Source organism: Puntigrus tetrazona, chromosome 19 (assembly GCF_018831695.1).
Source record: "Puntigrus tetrazona isolate hp1 chromosome 19, ASM1883169v1, whole genome shotgun sequence".
Taxonomy (NCBI): Eukaryota; Metazoa; Chordata; class Actinopteri; order Cypriniformes; family Cyprinidae; genus Puntigrus; species Puntigrus tetrazona.
In genome coordinates, this window is record NC_056717.1 from 19081300 (window position 1) to 19094993 (window position 13694).

At 35.3% G+C, this 13694-nt stretch overlaps 2 protein-coding genes across 4 annotated transcripts in view; one reads left to right on the top strand and one right to left on the bottom strand.

Moving 5' to 3' along the window:
* Positions 1-272: 272 nt before the first annotated feature.
* Positions 273-7484, bottom strand: rragcb (Ras-related GTP binding Cb). Its single transcript, XM_043218260.1, has 7 exons — positions 7115-7484; positions 5674-5877; positions 4844-5043; positions 3741-3855; positions 3420-3562; positions 2921-3069; positions 273-2117 (listed from the first exon to the last, which is right to left on the bottom strand). The coding sequence occupies exons 1-7, from the start codon at positions 7298-7300 to the stop codon at positions 1936-1938; spliced, it is 1179 nt and encodes a 392-aa protein (XP_043074195.1). The 5' UTR covers positions 7301-7484; the 3' UTR covers positions 273-1935.
* Positions 7485-8314: 830 nt separating this feature from the next.
* Positions 8315-13694, top strand: part of trappc9 (trafficking protein particle complex subunit 9) — a 173353-nt gene continuing 167973 nt past the window's right edge. For 2 of the 3 annotated variants that reach the window (XM_043218055.1, XM_043218056.1), the window contains exons 1-3: positions 8610-8628; positions 9378-9978; positions 13300-13445. In XM_043218055.1, the coding sequence (XP_043073990.1) occupies positions 8610-8628; positions 9378-9978; positions 13300-13445 (766 nt within the window). Of the gene's footprint in view, positions 8371-8609; positions 8629-9377; positions 9979-13299; positions 13446-13694 lie in introns of those variants that run through there. The other variant, XM_043218057.1, reaches the window with a different exon arrangement.

The window sequence follows — 13694 nt, forward strand, 5'->3', positions numbered from 1 at the left end:
TTATTTTCTGATTCAAGACATTTAAGGCTTAAAATTTATAATAAGACACCTGCAGAAACCCTCATACGATTGTGACATTCATCAAAAAATAAAGTTATAAAGCTCTAAATTCTGCTTTGGTTATCTGCATACAGCTGTCTTATTTTATCTAAATTATATTTAGTTTAATTGCATGCTTATGAGCTTTAATTAGTTTCATCCCGTCAGACAGCGACATCTAGAGGTGAAACAAGAGAAGAACACGCACGCGTACAAACCAATGAGACCAGGGCTCAAATGAATATAGCTTTAATTTATCAGCGTGCTCTGAGACAAAATATACCATAAGTAAACAATTTTCATTTTCTTGATATCTTACAAGTAATAATCTTTTCAATCACAAAAATTAATATCTTATTCTTTTACACTTTATTAGAAAAAAGAAAGGAACACACACACACACACCAATCACTAACAATTATCATTCAACACAATCACACTTGAATAAGTCTCTTGCAGACACACACACACGCACGAGCCCTCGTTATATCCATTCAAGAAAGGGGAATTTTTGAGAATGAATAAAATAATGAATCATGAAATAAAGAAAGGAAAGAGGGTTATTTTGGACTTCACATATGAAAACGCTACACCTTTAATAGCTCGTTCAACAATCATGAGTGTCATTATTCCGTGTTCTCAGCATATCAGAATTTTTCAAGAAGCATTTCATGGCATGTCTGGGTCGATACTTATTCCCAGATTCATTTCAAATTAAAACAAGGGATCACTTTGCAGGAAAATAAACACGCTGAAGGAAAAAAAAAGTCTCTGTACGTGATTCTTTTCAGCGTAAGGCAGTTCACAGAGACACGACGATGTTCACAAATATAGCCTTTTCCCTTTATTTTTTCCCTTTTTTTTTTAAGTCGGGAATAAATAACAGCGGCAGCCAAACACAGCACAGGCCAACATTAACAACTGGAATCTTAAAGACTGTTCGGCCTGGGAATTTTTACACGTCCGGGTATTATTTCACCCCAAAATCAAAAGAAAGAAATTGGAAATATTGCTTTAAAGAAAATTAAACCTATTTTTAAATTTAAAATTTTACATTGTGACAGTATTTTTTATAAAATGTAAGTACATGCCACCCAAATTCTTATTACTGTAATGCAAAAAAAAAAATCTTTAAAAATGTGACAAAATATATTATTTTAAATGGTACGGATTTACATAGTAATTATCATACAAAGCTTATACTTATTTTTTACAGTGACAAAATTTAAATACTGCATTAAAGTAACAACAATCTAGAAAAAAAAAAAGTGAATATTGGTAATTACAAAAAATAAAATAATAGTAAACATTTCTGACCTATTATGGCAATGAGAATTTGGGTAAAATGTGTTTTATCGCAATGTAAACATTTTAAAGCTCCTACAAATAGGCATAATTTCAGAATTCATTTATTCATTTATTTGCAAAATGTCACCTAAACATGTTTTTTTCCGTAAAATCCGTCCTCAAACTTCAAACTGAAAGGTGGAATGCGTCTCAAAACTGAACGCCCTGCCTAGACAGCACTTTTGGCCACCATAAATGCATAACGATATAAACCTCACTAGTTTTGAGACTATATTTGCTCAGAGTGACACTTAAACGTTTCATTGTGCCTCATTCTGTTGGCTAAAGTTTATCCATTTACCCCATTATAACAACTGATGCTGAATCTGCACATAATCTCTCTCTCTCTCGCTCTCTCACACACACATCAAAATATCATAAAAAAGCAGCAATGTAGTCTGTCCTGTATGAGTGTCCCGTTGTGTCTCTCAGGTCCTGGAACAGCAGGTATAAGTAGAGAAACACTCCAGTAATCTCACGTGTACGTTAGCGCACGTTCGGTGCACTAGTGTGAAGGCCCTGTGTTCTTAGAGGTCCGTGTGTCCTGGGTTAAACCAGGCTCCTGGGTGTACCGTTCAGCGCTGCAGATTTGAGTCGGGCCAGGCCGTTGCCGCTGCTGCTGCTGGGAGGGCTGGACTGCACCGCCGCTCCCGTCCTCTGGGTGGAGCTGCTCACCTCGAATACCTCGTGAATGGCCTTTCGAAAGCAGTGGAAGTTATAGTCTATTAAACCTGTGGGAGATAGATTCATGAGCCACGTGCAAAATTGCTTAATATCTTTTAAGTAAGAAGCACTGTAGCGCTTTTATCATTTTGTCGGTTAGTGCAGTCTGAAATATCAACTATTCAGCCACAGCAAGAGACCAACCACTGGAACAACAACAAAATTTTGGAGAAATGTAACACTTTTGAAGGGTTAGCTCACCCAAAAATAAGCATATGCTATTAGCTACTCACTCTCAGTTGTTATTAGTTGTTCAAAACACAAATAAGATACATTTTCACTCTCTGAGCATAAATAGGTCCAGAAACGTAGCAAGGACATCTGTAAAATAGTCCATATGATATTTTATAAAGCAATTTTATGAAGCTATGACATTATGTTTTGTGCGCAAAGAAAACAAATATAATGCATTCAACAATTCTTCTCTCTGAGTTGTCGTCTTCTGGCAGTTTGGAGACTTCCCCAGAAAGTAATCGCATGCTGATAACATTCTTACATCCTTTCTGGACCTGGGAACATTTGGTACATGAGGTCAAAGAGCTCTCAGAATTCTTCAAAAACTTGTGTTACGATTGTAAAAGAAGGTCTTACAGGTTTGGAACGACATGAGGCCCAGTAATTTATGACCGAATTTTCATTTTTGGGTGAACTAACCCTTCAATTATGGTATCTGTGGTCGAGCGAAGAAAAGATTCTTTCGATTTTTAAAACGTTCCTCACACAGGCCTCCATTTATGAACCGTTCGCCAAAAGCTTCTTGGGAGAAAGTGAGCAAAGTGAAGAAAGCGTGCTGATATTCTAACGTCTGTACCTTTTCTCTCAAAGCTTTCTTCTCTCAGGATGCAGACCAGAGCCAGGAACCTGGTGACCTCCTTCAGGTAAAGCACTGTGGTGTTGTTCAGCTTTATGATGGCCAGAGACTCTTTATCATAAGCGTTTCCATTGCTGTCGTCTTTTAGGCTGAAAACATTCAATAAACGGATTAAAAATCTCTGAAACATAACAGAAGGCAAAATATATAACAATCATCTCGAACTGTCCGCATGAAAAAAAGGACACGCGATCGATTTGAGGTTTTTTAAAAACTACTTTTCGAAAGTTTTTTGGTCGATAAGATTTTTTTTTAAAGCCAGGACACATTTAAATGATAGTTTTCAACATTGGTAATAAAAAGAAACGTTCCATGAGCATAATATGTCATAATGACAAAATGCATGTTTGCTTCAACAAATGCAGTCTTTCCGAAATCTTCTCAACAGCAAACTTTTGAATGGTAGTGAAATATAGAGCACGGCATCACAGTTTCTCACCCGTAAATGCACGAGACATCAATAACGACATCGATCATATCACAGCAGAGCTCGTATGACTGCATGTCCACTGGAGAGCTGTCCGTGGCGATGTAGATCTTACTGACCACATCGAACAGGAACGCTTTCTCAATCCCAGAATTCTAAAAGGGAACCGGATATTGACAAACATGCAGTTGGTAAATTATTATTGTACTCGTATTCACAGCATTTTGACTGCTAGACCAAATGCATACAAATCGAATCGAATTCAGTTTCGCAGGCCGTTGATTAATTTTAAGAGTAAAAATGAAAGATGAGGATAGGCAGCTGTGTACATACAGAAATGAATATGTTGAGGAGGTTTTCCAGAGTGGGAAGTTGAGGGATGAGTTTCTGGACCACCTTACTAAAGGCCTCGAATATGGAGTGGTCATAGATGCTGGTGAGATAGAAACTGAAAACATATAAAGAGAAACAGAATATATCAATTCACAAAAACACGCGTTTCATCCAGAAAAAGAGCTTCAAAAAAAGAGAGGACGAAATAGTTAATGATAAAAGTAAACGTTATATTGAAACATTATCATTTTAAAAACAATATAAATAGACTGAACTAATGTGACATATGTTAAGATTAAAATGATTTGTTTTAAAATAATGCGAGACTTACTTTGATTGGGAATAGAAAGCGGACTGTGATAATATTTGTAAATATTATTTTTCCTGGTCTGGGAGACCTTGAAAGGTTTTTGGTTTGGATAAAATATTATAAAGAAAATAAAAATATCTAATAAATAAATAAAAATTTAAAAAACATACTGGTGAATATAGTACAACAACATAAGAGATATCTGTTATCCTATTTCTTAATATATAATTTCTGAAATTAAGTAGATTGAGTTTTGAAATCACATATGCTTAATCAATAAAAGGACAATTCATCCACCCTGAAACAAAAATAAAAGGGGAAGTATAATACAAAGATAATATATTGCCTTCATTAACAGAGTTATTTTAGTATTATTACTTACTATTATAAAATTATTATTCTTTCCTAATCCTTCTATCCTTCTTTCCTACTTTCCTAATTTATTTGTTTTTGTTATTATATTATGCGCACTTAATATTTTTACAACATATTTTATTTAGATTTAATGTATTTTGAATTTGTTTGAGTAATCCTAGAGTAAAATCCTTCATTTTGGTTATAAAAAAAAAAATCTAATATTTCCAAATTTTATTTTATTTGAATGAATGAACGATATGTTTAATATTTTCAATATTTAATTTTTTTATTTAACAGTAACAACACTATATAGTGCACATTACCTGCTGTAATATCACTCTAGCCCAGCTGAAAGCACTACACAATCCTGCTAAATGCTGTCTATCTGTTATTAGACTGTATCATGGCAAACTGATCCGGCTTCACGATGACAAACCTGAGGTGAAGCTTTTCCAGACTGGCGTCAGCTAGATCATCGTTAGCCCTCTGATGAATGTCTCTCTGCGTCTCTATCTTATGATCGTCCGATAAGCCATCCACTTTGTGTATAAACACCTCGAAATTGATCTCCGGGTTCACCCTGAACGCCCGAGACACCGTCAGATGTAGCCGGCCTAAAGCTTCTACATAGTCATCCTACAGAGAGAGAGGTAGGTAGATAAAGAGAGAGAGAGAGAGAGAGAGAGAGAGAGAGAGAGAGAGAGAGAGAGAGAGAGAGAGAGAGAGAGAGAGAGAGAGAGAGAGAGAGAGAGAGAGAGAGAGAGAGAGAGAGAGAGAGAGAGAGAGAGAGAGAGACAGAGAGAGACAGAGAGAGAGAGAGACAGAGAGAGGGAGAAAGAGAGAGAGAGAGAGAGAGAGAGAGAGAGAGAGAGAGAGAGAGAGAGAGAGAGAGAGAGAGAGAGAGAGAGAGAGAGAGAGAGAGAGAGACAGACAGACAGAGAGATAGAGAGAGAGAGAGAGACAGAGACAGAGAGAGAGAGAGAGAGAGAGAGAGAGAGAGAGAGAGAGAGAGAGAGAGAGAGAGAGAGAGAGAGAGAGAAGAGAGAGAGAGAGAGAGAGAGAGAGAGAGAGACAGAGAGAGGGAGAAAAGAGAGAGAGAGAGAGAGAGAGAGAGAGAGACAGAGAGAGAAGAGAGAGAGAGAGAGAGAGAGATTCAAACACAATGGTAAGATAACAATTCCTGTATGAATCAAAGTAAAAACTAAAGTATGCACAGTAAACAACAATCACTTTCAGAAGTCTTCTATTTCACTCGAGTCAGTTCACCTGAGCATCAATGACGAAAATCAATGCGCCGGTGCCCCTAAAAATCATCTCGTAATCGAAAGTGGGGTCGAAAAAGTCCACCTGCCCCGGAAAGTCCCATATGTGAAAGTTCACGAAGGAGCTGCCAGAGATATCGTCCTTGTAGATCTTGTTGGTGCTCTCCAGGAAGAGCGTCTCGTTTGGGGACATCTTATGAAACACCACCTGAGATTCACGCAGTTAAACCACGGGTGAATACACGATGTACAAACACAGGCATTACAAAACACAAGCGATTTCTTATTCAATTATAAACACGTGGTTTACATCAACAGTGCTATTTTAACCACACACATCCAACAGAAAAAGAGTTCTAGTGAACAAAGGGTTTTAAGCAGTATTAAATGCTAGCCTACTTAACAATAACAGGAAATGCTATTTTGCAAATGCAACATGAAGCAATATTTGAAATGCATTTCACTTGGTCGTGTCTGCAGAATCAGTAGATGCTTTATTTTGATAAAATCTGTGGGAAAAAAAAAAAGATTTTACGCAATAACATGCATACACTGATGAATCATGCGCTAGCCAGAGATGCTTGCTAACAAAATAAACTGAATTAACTTAAACAATTGCTATATATATATATATATATATATATATATATATATATATATATATATATATATATATAGCGTAAAATATACACCATAAAATAAACTTTATATAGAAATTCTATACAAATATATGTTTTATGTATAATATATAAATTATATAACAATAAATACAAAAATATTAATCTAACCATATAAACTAGAAAAACTAAAAATATTTTAGCTATCAAAAAAAAAAAAAAAAAATCACCAAAATTGTAACTTAGAAAAGCACTGTCCTTAAAAACAAATACTGTGGTGGTATCACAGTACATTCCCTTATGAAAATTAACCATGGCTTTATTGTAGCAAAACCATGTTTTTTGGCTAATTGATTACCAGTTGTATAACCACAATTACTACAAATACCACGGTTAATTTGTGGTTACCGTGGTTTAACCACAGTTTTTGGTTTTATTTGTAGTAAAACCATGGGTGACGGTAACACTGTGGTACTCCTAAAAATACAACGGTACAGAAATTGTATACACAATTGTATTTTTGTGGTAAACCATGATACTTCTATGGTATTAAACACTTTTTTTTTTTTTTGCTACTATGGCACCGTGGTATCATGCGTTTAAACATGTACCATGGTATTTTTGGACGTACCGCGGTATATATAAAAACAACACCATCTAATATCATTATTATACCGCGGTATTGCAACAGCACGTTTTTGTAAAGAACGGCAATCCTAGATACTTCATAGAACCGCGTGGTATTATCATAACGGCAGTGTCCAAATCCAAGACTTTACCATGGTACTTTTATTGTTAGTGTACTGCTGTGTCCCAATGGGATCTGACCTTCTGGATGGAGGATTTCCCGCTGCGCCTCAGTCCCATCAGCAGGATCCTGGGTTTATTGTCCGCAGACGGCGAGTTTTCCAGGTTTTCCTGCATCATATCCATGTTTTCCACGCCGTAGCCGAAGTCTTTAGGGAAAGAGTCCACCAGGCTTCCGGCTAGCTGCTCCTCGTACTCGATCGACATTATGAGCCCGTTTTTAAAGCTTTGGACCTCTCTGATCTGTCTGGGTGGACTCTGCAGGCTCTGTTTGAGTGATTGATGTGGGGTCTGTGTGGATTACAGGTTTAGTTCGGATACAGATGAGGAGGTTTCATAGTGGGAAGCTGTTAGCTTGCTGCATGAACACAAACAAACGGGAAGCTGATCATATGACAGGCGCAGAGAAGGAACGCCTGCAGGCGAGCGGAGAGGTCTGTGGTGTGAGGGAAGCCTCTGAGAGGAGCGGTCTCTCAGAAGAGCAACTTCTCGTTTACATTTTAGAAACATTTTCTTTCATGTATGAAAGACGATGTAATATTCTATTATATATTGATACATTCTTTGAACATCTAATTCAACCGACACTAAATGTTTTTGTTTTTTTAATGTTTAATATAAAAAGTAAAATAAATAAATATATATATATATATATATATATATATATATATATATATATATATATATATATATATATATATATATATATATATATATATATATATATATATATATATATATATATATATATATAGTTATATAAGTTACATTGTAAATAAAAAGAAAACAGACAAAAAGAGCAGAACAAGTTAGTGTTAGAGCCATTTTTTTGCTTTTGGTAACTCTATAATAAATAAATAATAATAAAAAAGACAGAACACAAAAAAAGATTAGAAAAGCTAACGTTCGTTTGAAAATGAAAACTAAATAAATACAGTCTAAATCTAAAAGGGATACGTTTAGAATTAGAATAGAGAGGGCTACAATTTGTGGCGAAATGAAGATGTTATATGTTATATACAATAATAATATAACTAAGGAAAAATTATATATAGTTATGCTGTAGCAATAAGAAATGTTTTCATCCCTGCAAACTTTAAACATTTAAACATACGATACAATTATTTTGTATTATATTGTATTTCACACGGTGAATGTTGGAGCTCCTCCAACAGGGGGCGCATATAAACGCATGAATGAGTCACACGCTTCTTTCTCATTGACAGACTGTAGCAGAAGAAGAAGAAGCAGCAGCAGCGTAGACAGGAAGAGCGGTTGTGAGTAAAAACAAGCTATCGCACACATATTTTAAACGCGTATGATTATTATATCAGCGTTATTTTGCCATAAAGTTGACAGTTTCTGCGTTGCGCGTTTCATAACGTGCGTTAATGCGCTATTGCCACTGATGTCAGCTGATAAATTTGAAGATGTTTCATTCAAACACGCGCTTGAAATCTGACCAAAATAAACACAAATGCTTTACAAATATGTAATTTCGAATGAGCCAACAATGATGATTGTTTCTCGAAACGGTAATAATTCAATAAGGGACGCATTAAGATTTGGTTTAAGGCTGGAAGATTGCTCTCTTTGGTTTGTTTTTACTGTTGGATTTCATAATGCACTCTTTGTTTTATTCTGTTTGTTGTTACGAATATTACACGTTTTGGGATTTTATTGTGCTTATTTACTTGGAAATTGATTACTGAAGTTAATTAAGTAGTCATTTTATGTTAGTAGGGCACTGTATTTAAATGAAAATTAAACAAGCTACTGCATTGCATTGGCGTTTTGACGTTGATAGTAATAATTAATAATTTAACACAAATTCAGAATATTAGAAGGATTTATGAAGGTTCATATGAGACCGAAAACTGAAGTAATGGTGCCTGAAATTAACTTGCATTTATTTAAAGTGCATGCAACTGCGAAATAGTTATGTTCAATTTTTTTTTAATAATATTACATTATTGCTGTTTTCATAATTTATGAGCAAATAAATGAAGCCTTTGTGACTTTCACCAAATATTGATATTTTAAAAAATCTTAATTAATGGCTGCTTGCTTACTTTTACTTTGGCTGACTATTAGAAACATAATAGTTACTTTTATTAATTAAAAGTTCTCATTATGAAATTCTTTTTTGACTGTTTGCAAAAAGCGTTTAATATTAAAAATATAAAAATGCACAACAGAATCGATGGATGACTATTAAACGCTTCAATAAAACTAGTTATGATAAAACGGTATGTTGTTTTGTGGGTTGTTTTTTGTTCTTTAGAGTGGCTGTATGCCGACATGAGCGTCCCAGACTACATGCAGTGCGCCGAGGACCATCAGACGGTCCTGGTGGTGGTCCAGCCCATGGGCATCGTCCCGGAGGACCAGTTCTTCCGCATCTACAAACGCATCGCTAGCGTGAGCCAGGTCAGCATACGGGACTCCCAGCGCGTCCTCTTCATCCGATACCGCCACCATTACCCCCCCGAGAACAACGAGTGGGGCGACTTTCAGACGCACCGCAAAGTGGTGGGTCTGATCTCGGTGACCGGCTGCGCGGCGGCCAAAGAGTGGCCGCAGACGTCCGAGCGCTTCCACGGCCAGAAGGAGGTGTTCGGCTCCACGCTGTACGACTCGCGGCTGCTGGTGTTCGGGCTGCAGGGGGAGGTGCCGGAGCAGCAGCGGACCGATGTGGCGTTCTACCCCAGCTACGACGACTGTCCCGATGTGGAGAAGCGGGTGGAGGATTTCGTGGAGTCTATATTTATCGTCCTGGAGTCGAAAAGGCTGGACAGGGCAACGGATAAATCCGGCGATAAGATACAACTGCTGTGTGTGCCGTTCGAGAAGAAGGACTTTGTGGGCTTGGACACAGACAGCAGGTGAGTCCGGGCTCTGTGAATATGTTCCTCGATATTGGCAGCCAGATTAATCGGTTTTCGGAAAACCCATTACCCATATGTCTGTATATAGAAAAGGGCGGCTCAAGAAACGTCGCTTATCTTTCTAAGGAAAGCATCGTTATTCGGAATGCATGATAGAGGAAATAAGTCGGTTATCAGCTGATATTTTTTGCATTTATTATTATAATTTTTTGACGTATTAGCAAGCTATTTAATTGTAGCTGCAATTTTTCTGTATTTTAGATTACCTTTACTATCGTTAAATACTAACTTAAAGTTCACTCTTACTGTACGTCACTATATTAAATGCAAATTTCTTAATATATGTATTTTTTTATACTGTGTACATAATGTTGTAATGCTTAAATTTATTTGTAGCGTTTATTCTAACTATATATATTTTTTTAATTAGACAATGGATTTCGAAACTTTTTCGTCAGACGAAACCCTTTGACCTAAAATATTTACTTGACATTTCACCTGAGATTTTATATATAAATGATTATATATATATATATATATATATATATATATATATATATATATATATATATATATATATATATATATATATACAGTATGTAAAATCTCAGTAATAAAATATTTTGATTTATGTATGCTTTTTAAAGCGTGCAATTTATTTACATTTTTATAGTAATAATTAATACATTTACAGGTCATTCGTGTGGCCACTTTCAACTGAGCAAATAAAATAATGTATTTTTATATATTTTCTAAATAGTATATTTGTACACATTTATTTATATATTCAGTATTTTAGCACACAAATCAACCGTTTATATTTACATCATACCCCAATAAATGAACAAATACAATTATAAAACAGTCCAATAAATGAATAGATAAAAGTATAAAAACAATTTTTATTTTTTTTTTTGTGTTATAAGTGTTCTATTTTGAATGTATTTATGTGATTTGAGAAATGATTCGCATCTTCAACTCACAAAGCCCTAGCAGTTGATCTGCAGATGGTAGTTCATCTTAAATGAAGTCTGGACAGACTGAGTAAATACTGAATGCCCAGGAGTCTCACGGTATATGATGGTTTTGCTTGTAGGTCAACCGTGCATGATCTTCTATCCTGTTTCATGAGTTTTGCCATTTTGTTTTTCATGGTTGTTGTTTTTCTTCCCTTCTCTTGTTTTGCCTTGTTTTATTTGTCTTTCTTCTTTTCTTTCATACTGTCCTGTGAGTTTATTGTTGGGTGTGAAAAGGTGAGCCGGTTTAGTTCATTCTTACCTGATCAGCCTCTTCCTCTTCCCCTTCAGTGACACAGTGGTTGGACCTCCATTCTCTTGCGTCTCAGTTTAGAGTAGAAAGGGCAGACTTTTTAAGGTGAAAGTCAACATGCAGGAATGAAAAGAGATTTTGAAACCTTTGTTATCTTTGAGCCATTTTTTTTAAGGCGAAGTGTGTCATTTTTTTTTGAGCTGCCTGTCTGAAACTTCCTTTTTACTTGACTAATGGTAGATTTTACTGCTTTGCAGTTCTGTTTAGTTATGCATAAATGACATGCTTCACCTTTATGGTTATAATATTTTGAATCTGTGTTGGAAATACGAGAGCGATTCTCTGGTGTCTCAAAGGGTCAAGTGTTTAGTCAAGCACACTGTCTATATCTCCAGCCGTTTTAACAGCAGAAATGCATGGATGTCATTCAATAATTCATGAGTGTTTGCTCGCAAAGCTTTATGCTCATCTCATCTACGGTCGCGGCATGAATTTGAATATGACATCCATGCGTCTACTGAAAACAATCTTTAGAGTTTAGTCATACATTTCTTGATCTGAAGTTAAATATATATTATGTGTTTATGAAGTTTATTTATATAAACCAATACTATTAATTCTATTGTTAAATAGATATATTTTAATGCGTACAGTAATATAAAAACTATTGATTTATTTTTATTGTCAAAGTTATATAACTGATTTTGAGGTCTGTAGGTTTAGGTTTATACATTATTTATTAAAATAATAATTAATTAATAAATAATAAATAATTAATTAATTAAAAATTAATTTTCCCATTTTATTTTTGTATTTTTTTTTTTTTATTTGCCAGTCACCAGTAGTATTTTTGAGCATTTTCCCCTCAATTTGACCTTTAGAATTGGCCTTTAGAATATTTTCTGCTATGCATATGTGAAGATATTATATATCAAAATCAAAAACAAAGCCTCTGCTTTAAGAATACTTAACACTCCCAACCCCAAAAACAAAACAAAACAATTTTATTTTATCTTTGTGTTCTTCTTGTTTTTTTGCATCACTTAAATGCAAATGGTTTTCATCAGAAATACAACATTTTGGACCAAAAAACTGATTAAAATGCATTTTTCTAACGGTTTTTATACTGTACAAACTGTATGTGCTATTATTGCTCTACACCAACCCTACAACTAAACCTACTCATTACAGGAAACTACAGCCATTTTTAGATAATAAAATTATTTTATAAATTCTTTTAATAGCCTACTTTGTCCCGATCACGTTCAGAATGGTCCAAACACGAGCTACTTTGTCTCTGATCCTTCAGATTTTATGCTAATCTTTTCTTCGAGCCCGGTAGACCCGGGAAGTTCTGTTACTCATTCAGCACATGCACGGCTTTCCTTACCATATACAGTTTAGTGTATCTGTTTATATAAAATAATCTTTTAATATTTGCCTAATCTCTTGCTGAGTATATAAAGTATTTATAAAGTATGTTTACTGATACACCCTCTCTATGTAAAAGTTTAAAATTATACAAGATATGTAAAGATAAAGAATATTCTCTTCTCTTCTGTCCGGCTCTCACTTGAATAACACTTGACCCTCTTGCACATTATTTAGGGGTCCTTCCACCAGAGTTTTACTTACTGATGTTTATAAAATAGGTATCCCTCATTTAAATAAAGATTTAGTTTTACCACCCCCATGGGATTGACATCAAGTTGCTTTATGTTCCTTTTAGTTAAAACCCTCTTTCCCAGTTTTGCCTGTGCATCCCCTTCCTTCTGCATCCGTATCTTCACCTCCAGCTTCTCTCTCTCTGTCTGTAAATCCTGGGCTAAGACAGAAGACCAAGCTTGAAGCAAAAGCACATCAGCATATTTATGTTCCATATAAAGAGAGCCAAATGAGACGACATCGATCCACCGCTGATAAAAATAACTTTAATTAAACATGGCTGACGTCACCTGCACTTGGCTGCGAGCGCGTCTTGAATTGATTAAGCTCCGTCCGTAAACGCTGAACGTTTATCTGACGCCTGTTGCCGCTCCTCTTCCTCAGGCACTACAAGAAACGCTGTCAGGGCCGCATGAGGAAGCACGTCGGGGATCTGTGTTTACAGGCAGGCATGCTGCAGGACGCCCTCGTACATTATCACATGGCTGTAGAGCTCCTGAGGTCTGTCAATGACTTCCTGTGGCTGGGAGGTAAGATGGCAACTGGTTGATAAATGTTTCACAGATATGCTTTCACATCAAGTCAGTTTTATTTTAAAACTGCGGTACTGCAGTAAATTGTAAAAAATTTTTTTGGTATTTTTATTTAATTCAAAGTTTTTGTTATTTTTTTGTTTTTATAAAATGTTGTAGTTTTTGTTTTTATTAATTAATTTAGTTATCTAAATAAAACAGAAATGTAATAGCTGAAATGGAAAAAAAAAAAAAAAAGAAAAGAAA

Excerpts from the sequence above, each read along its gene's own strand:
- rragcb (XM_043218260.1), bottom strand. The coding sequence starts at position 7,300 with ATGTCGATCGAGTACGAGGAGCAGCTAGCCGGAAGCCTGGTGGACTCT. Across the intron at positions 3,856-4,843 it reads CTGGAAAAGCTTCACCTCAG|TTTCTATCTCACCAGCATCT; the intron begins GTTTGTCATCGT and ends ATATGTTTTCAG. Across the intron at positions 3,070-3,419 it reads GATGTCTCGTGCATTTACGG|CCTAAAAGACGACAGCAATG; the intron begins GTGAGAAACTGT and ends GAATGTTTTCAG.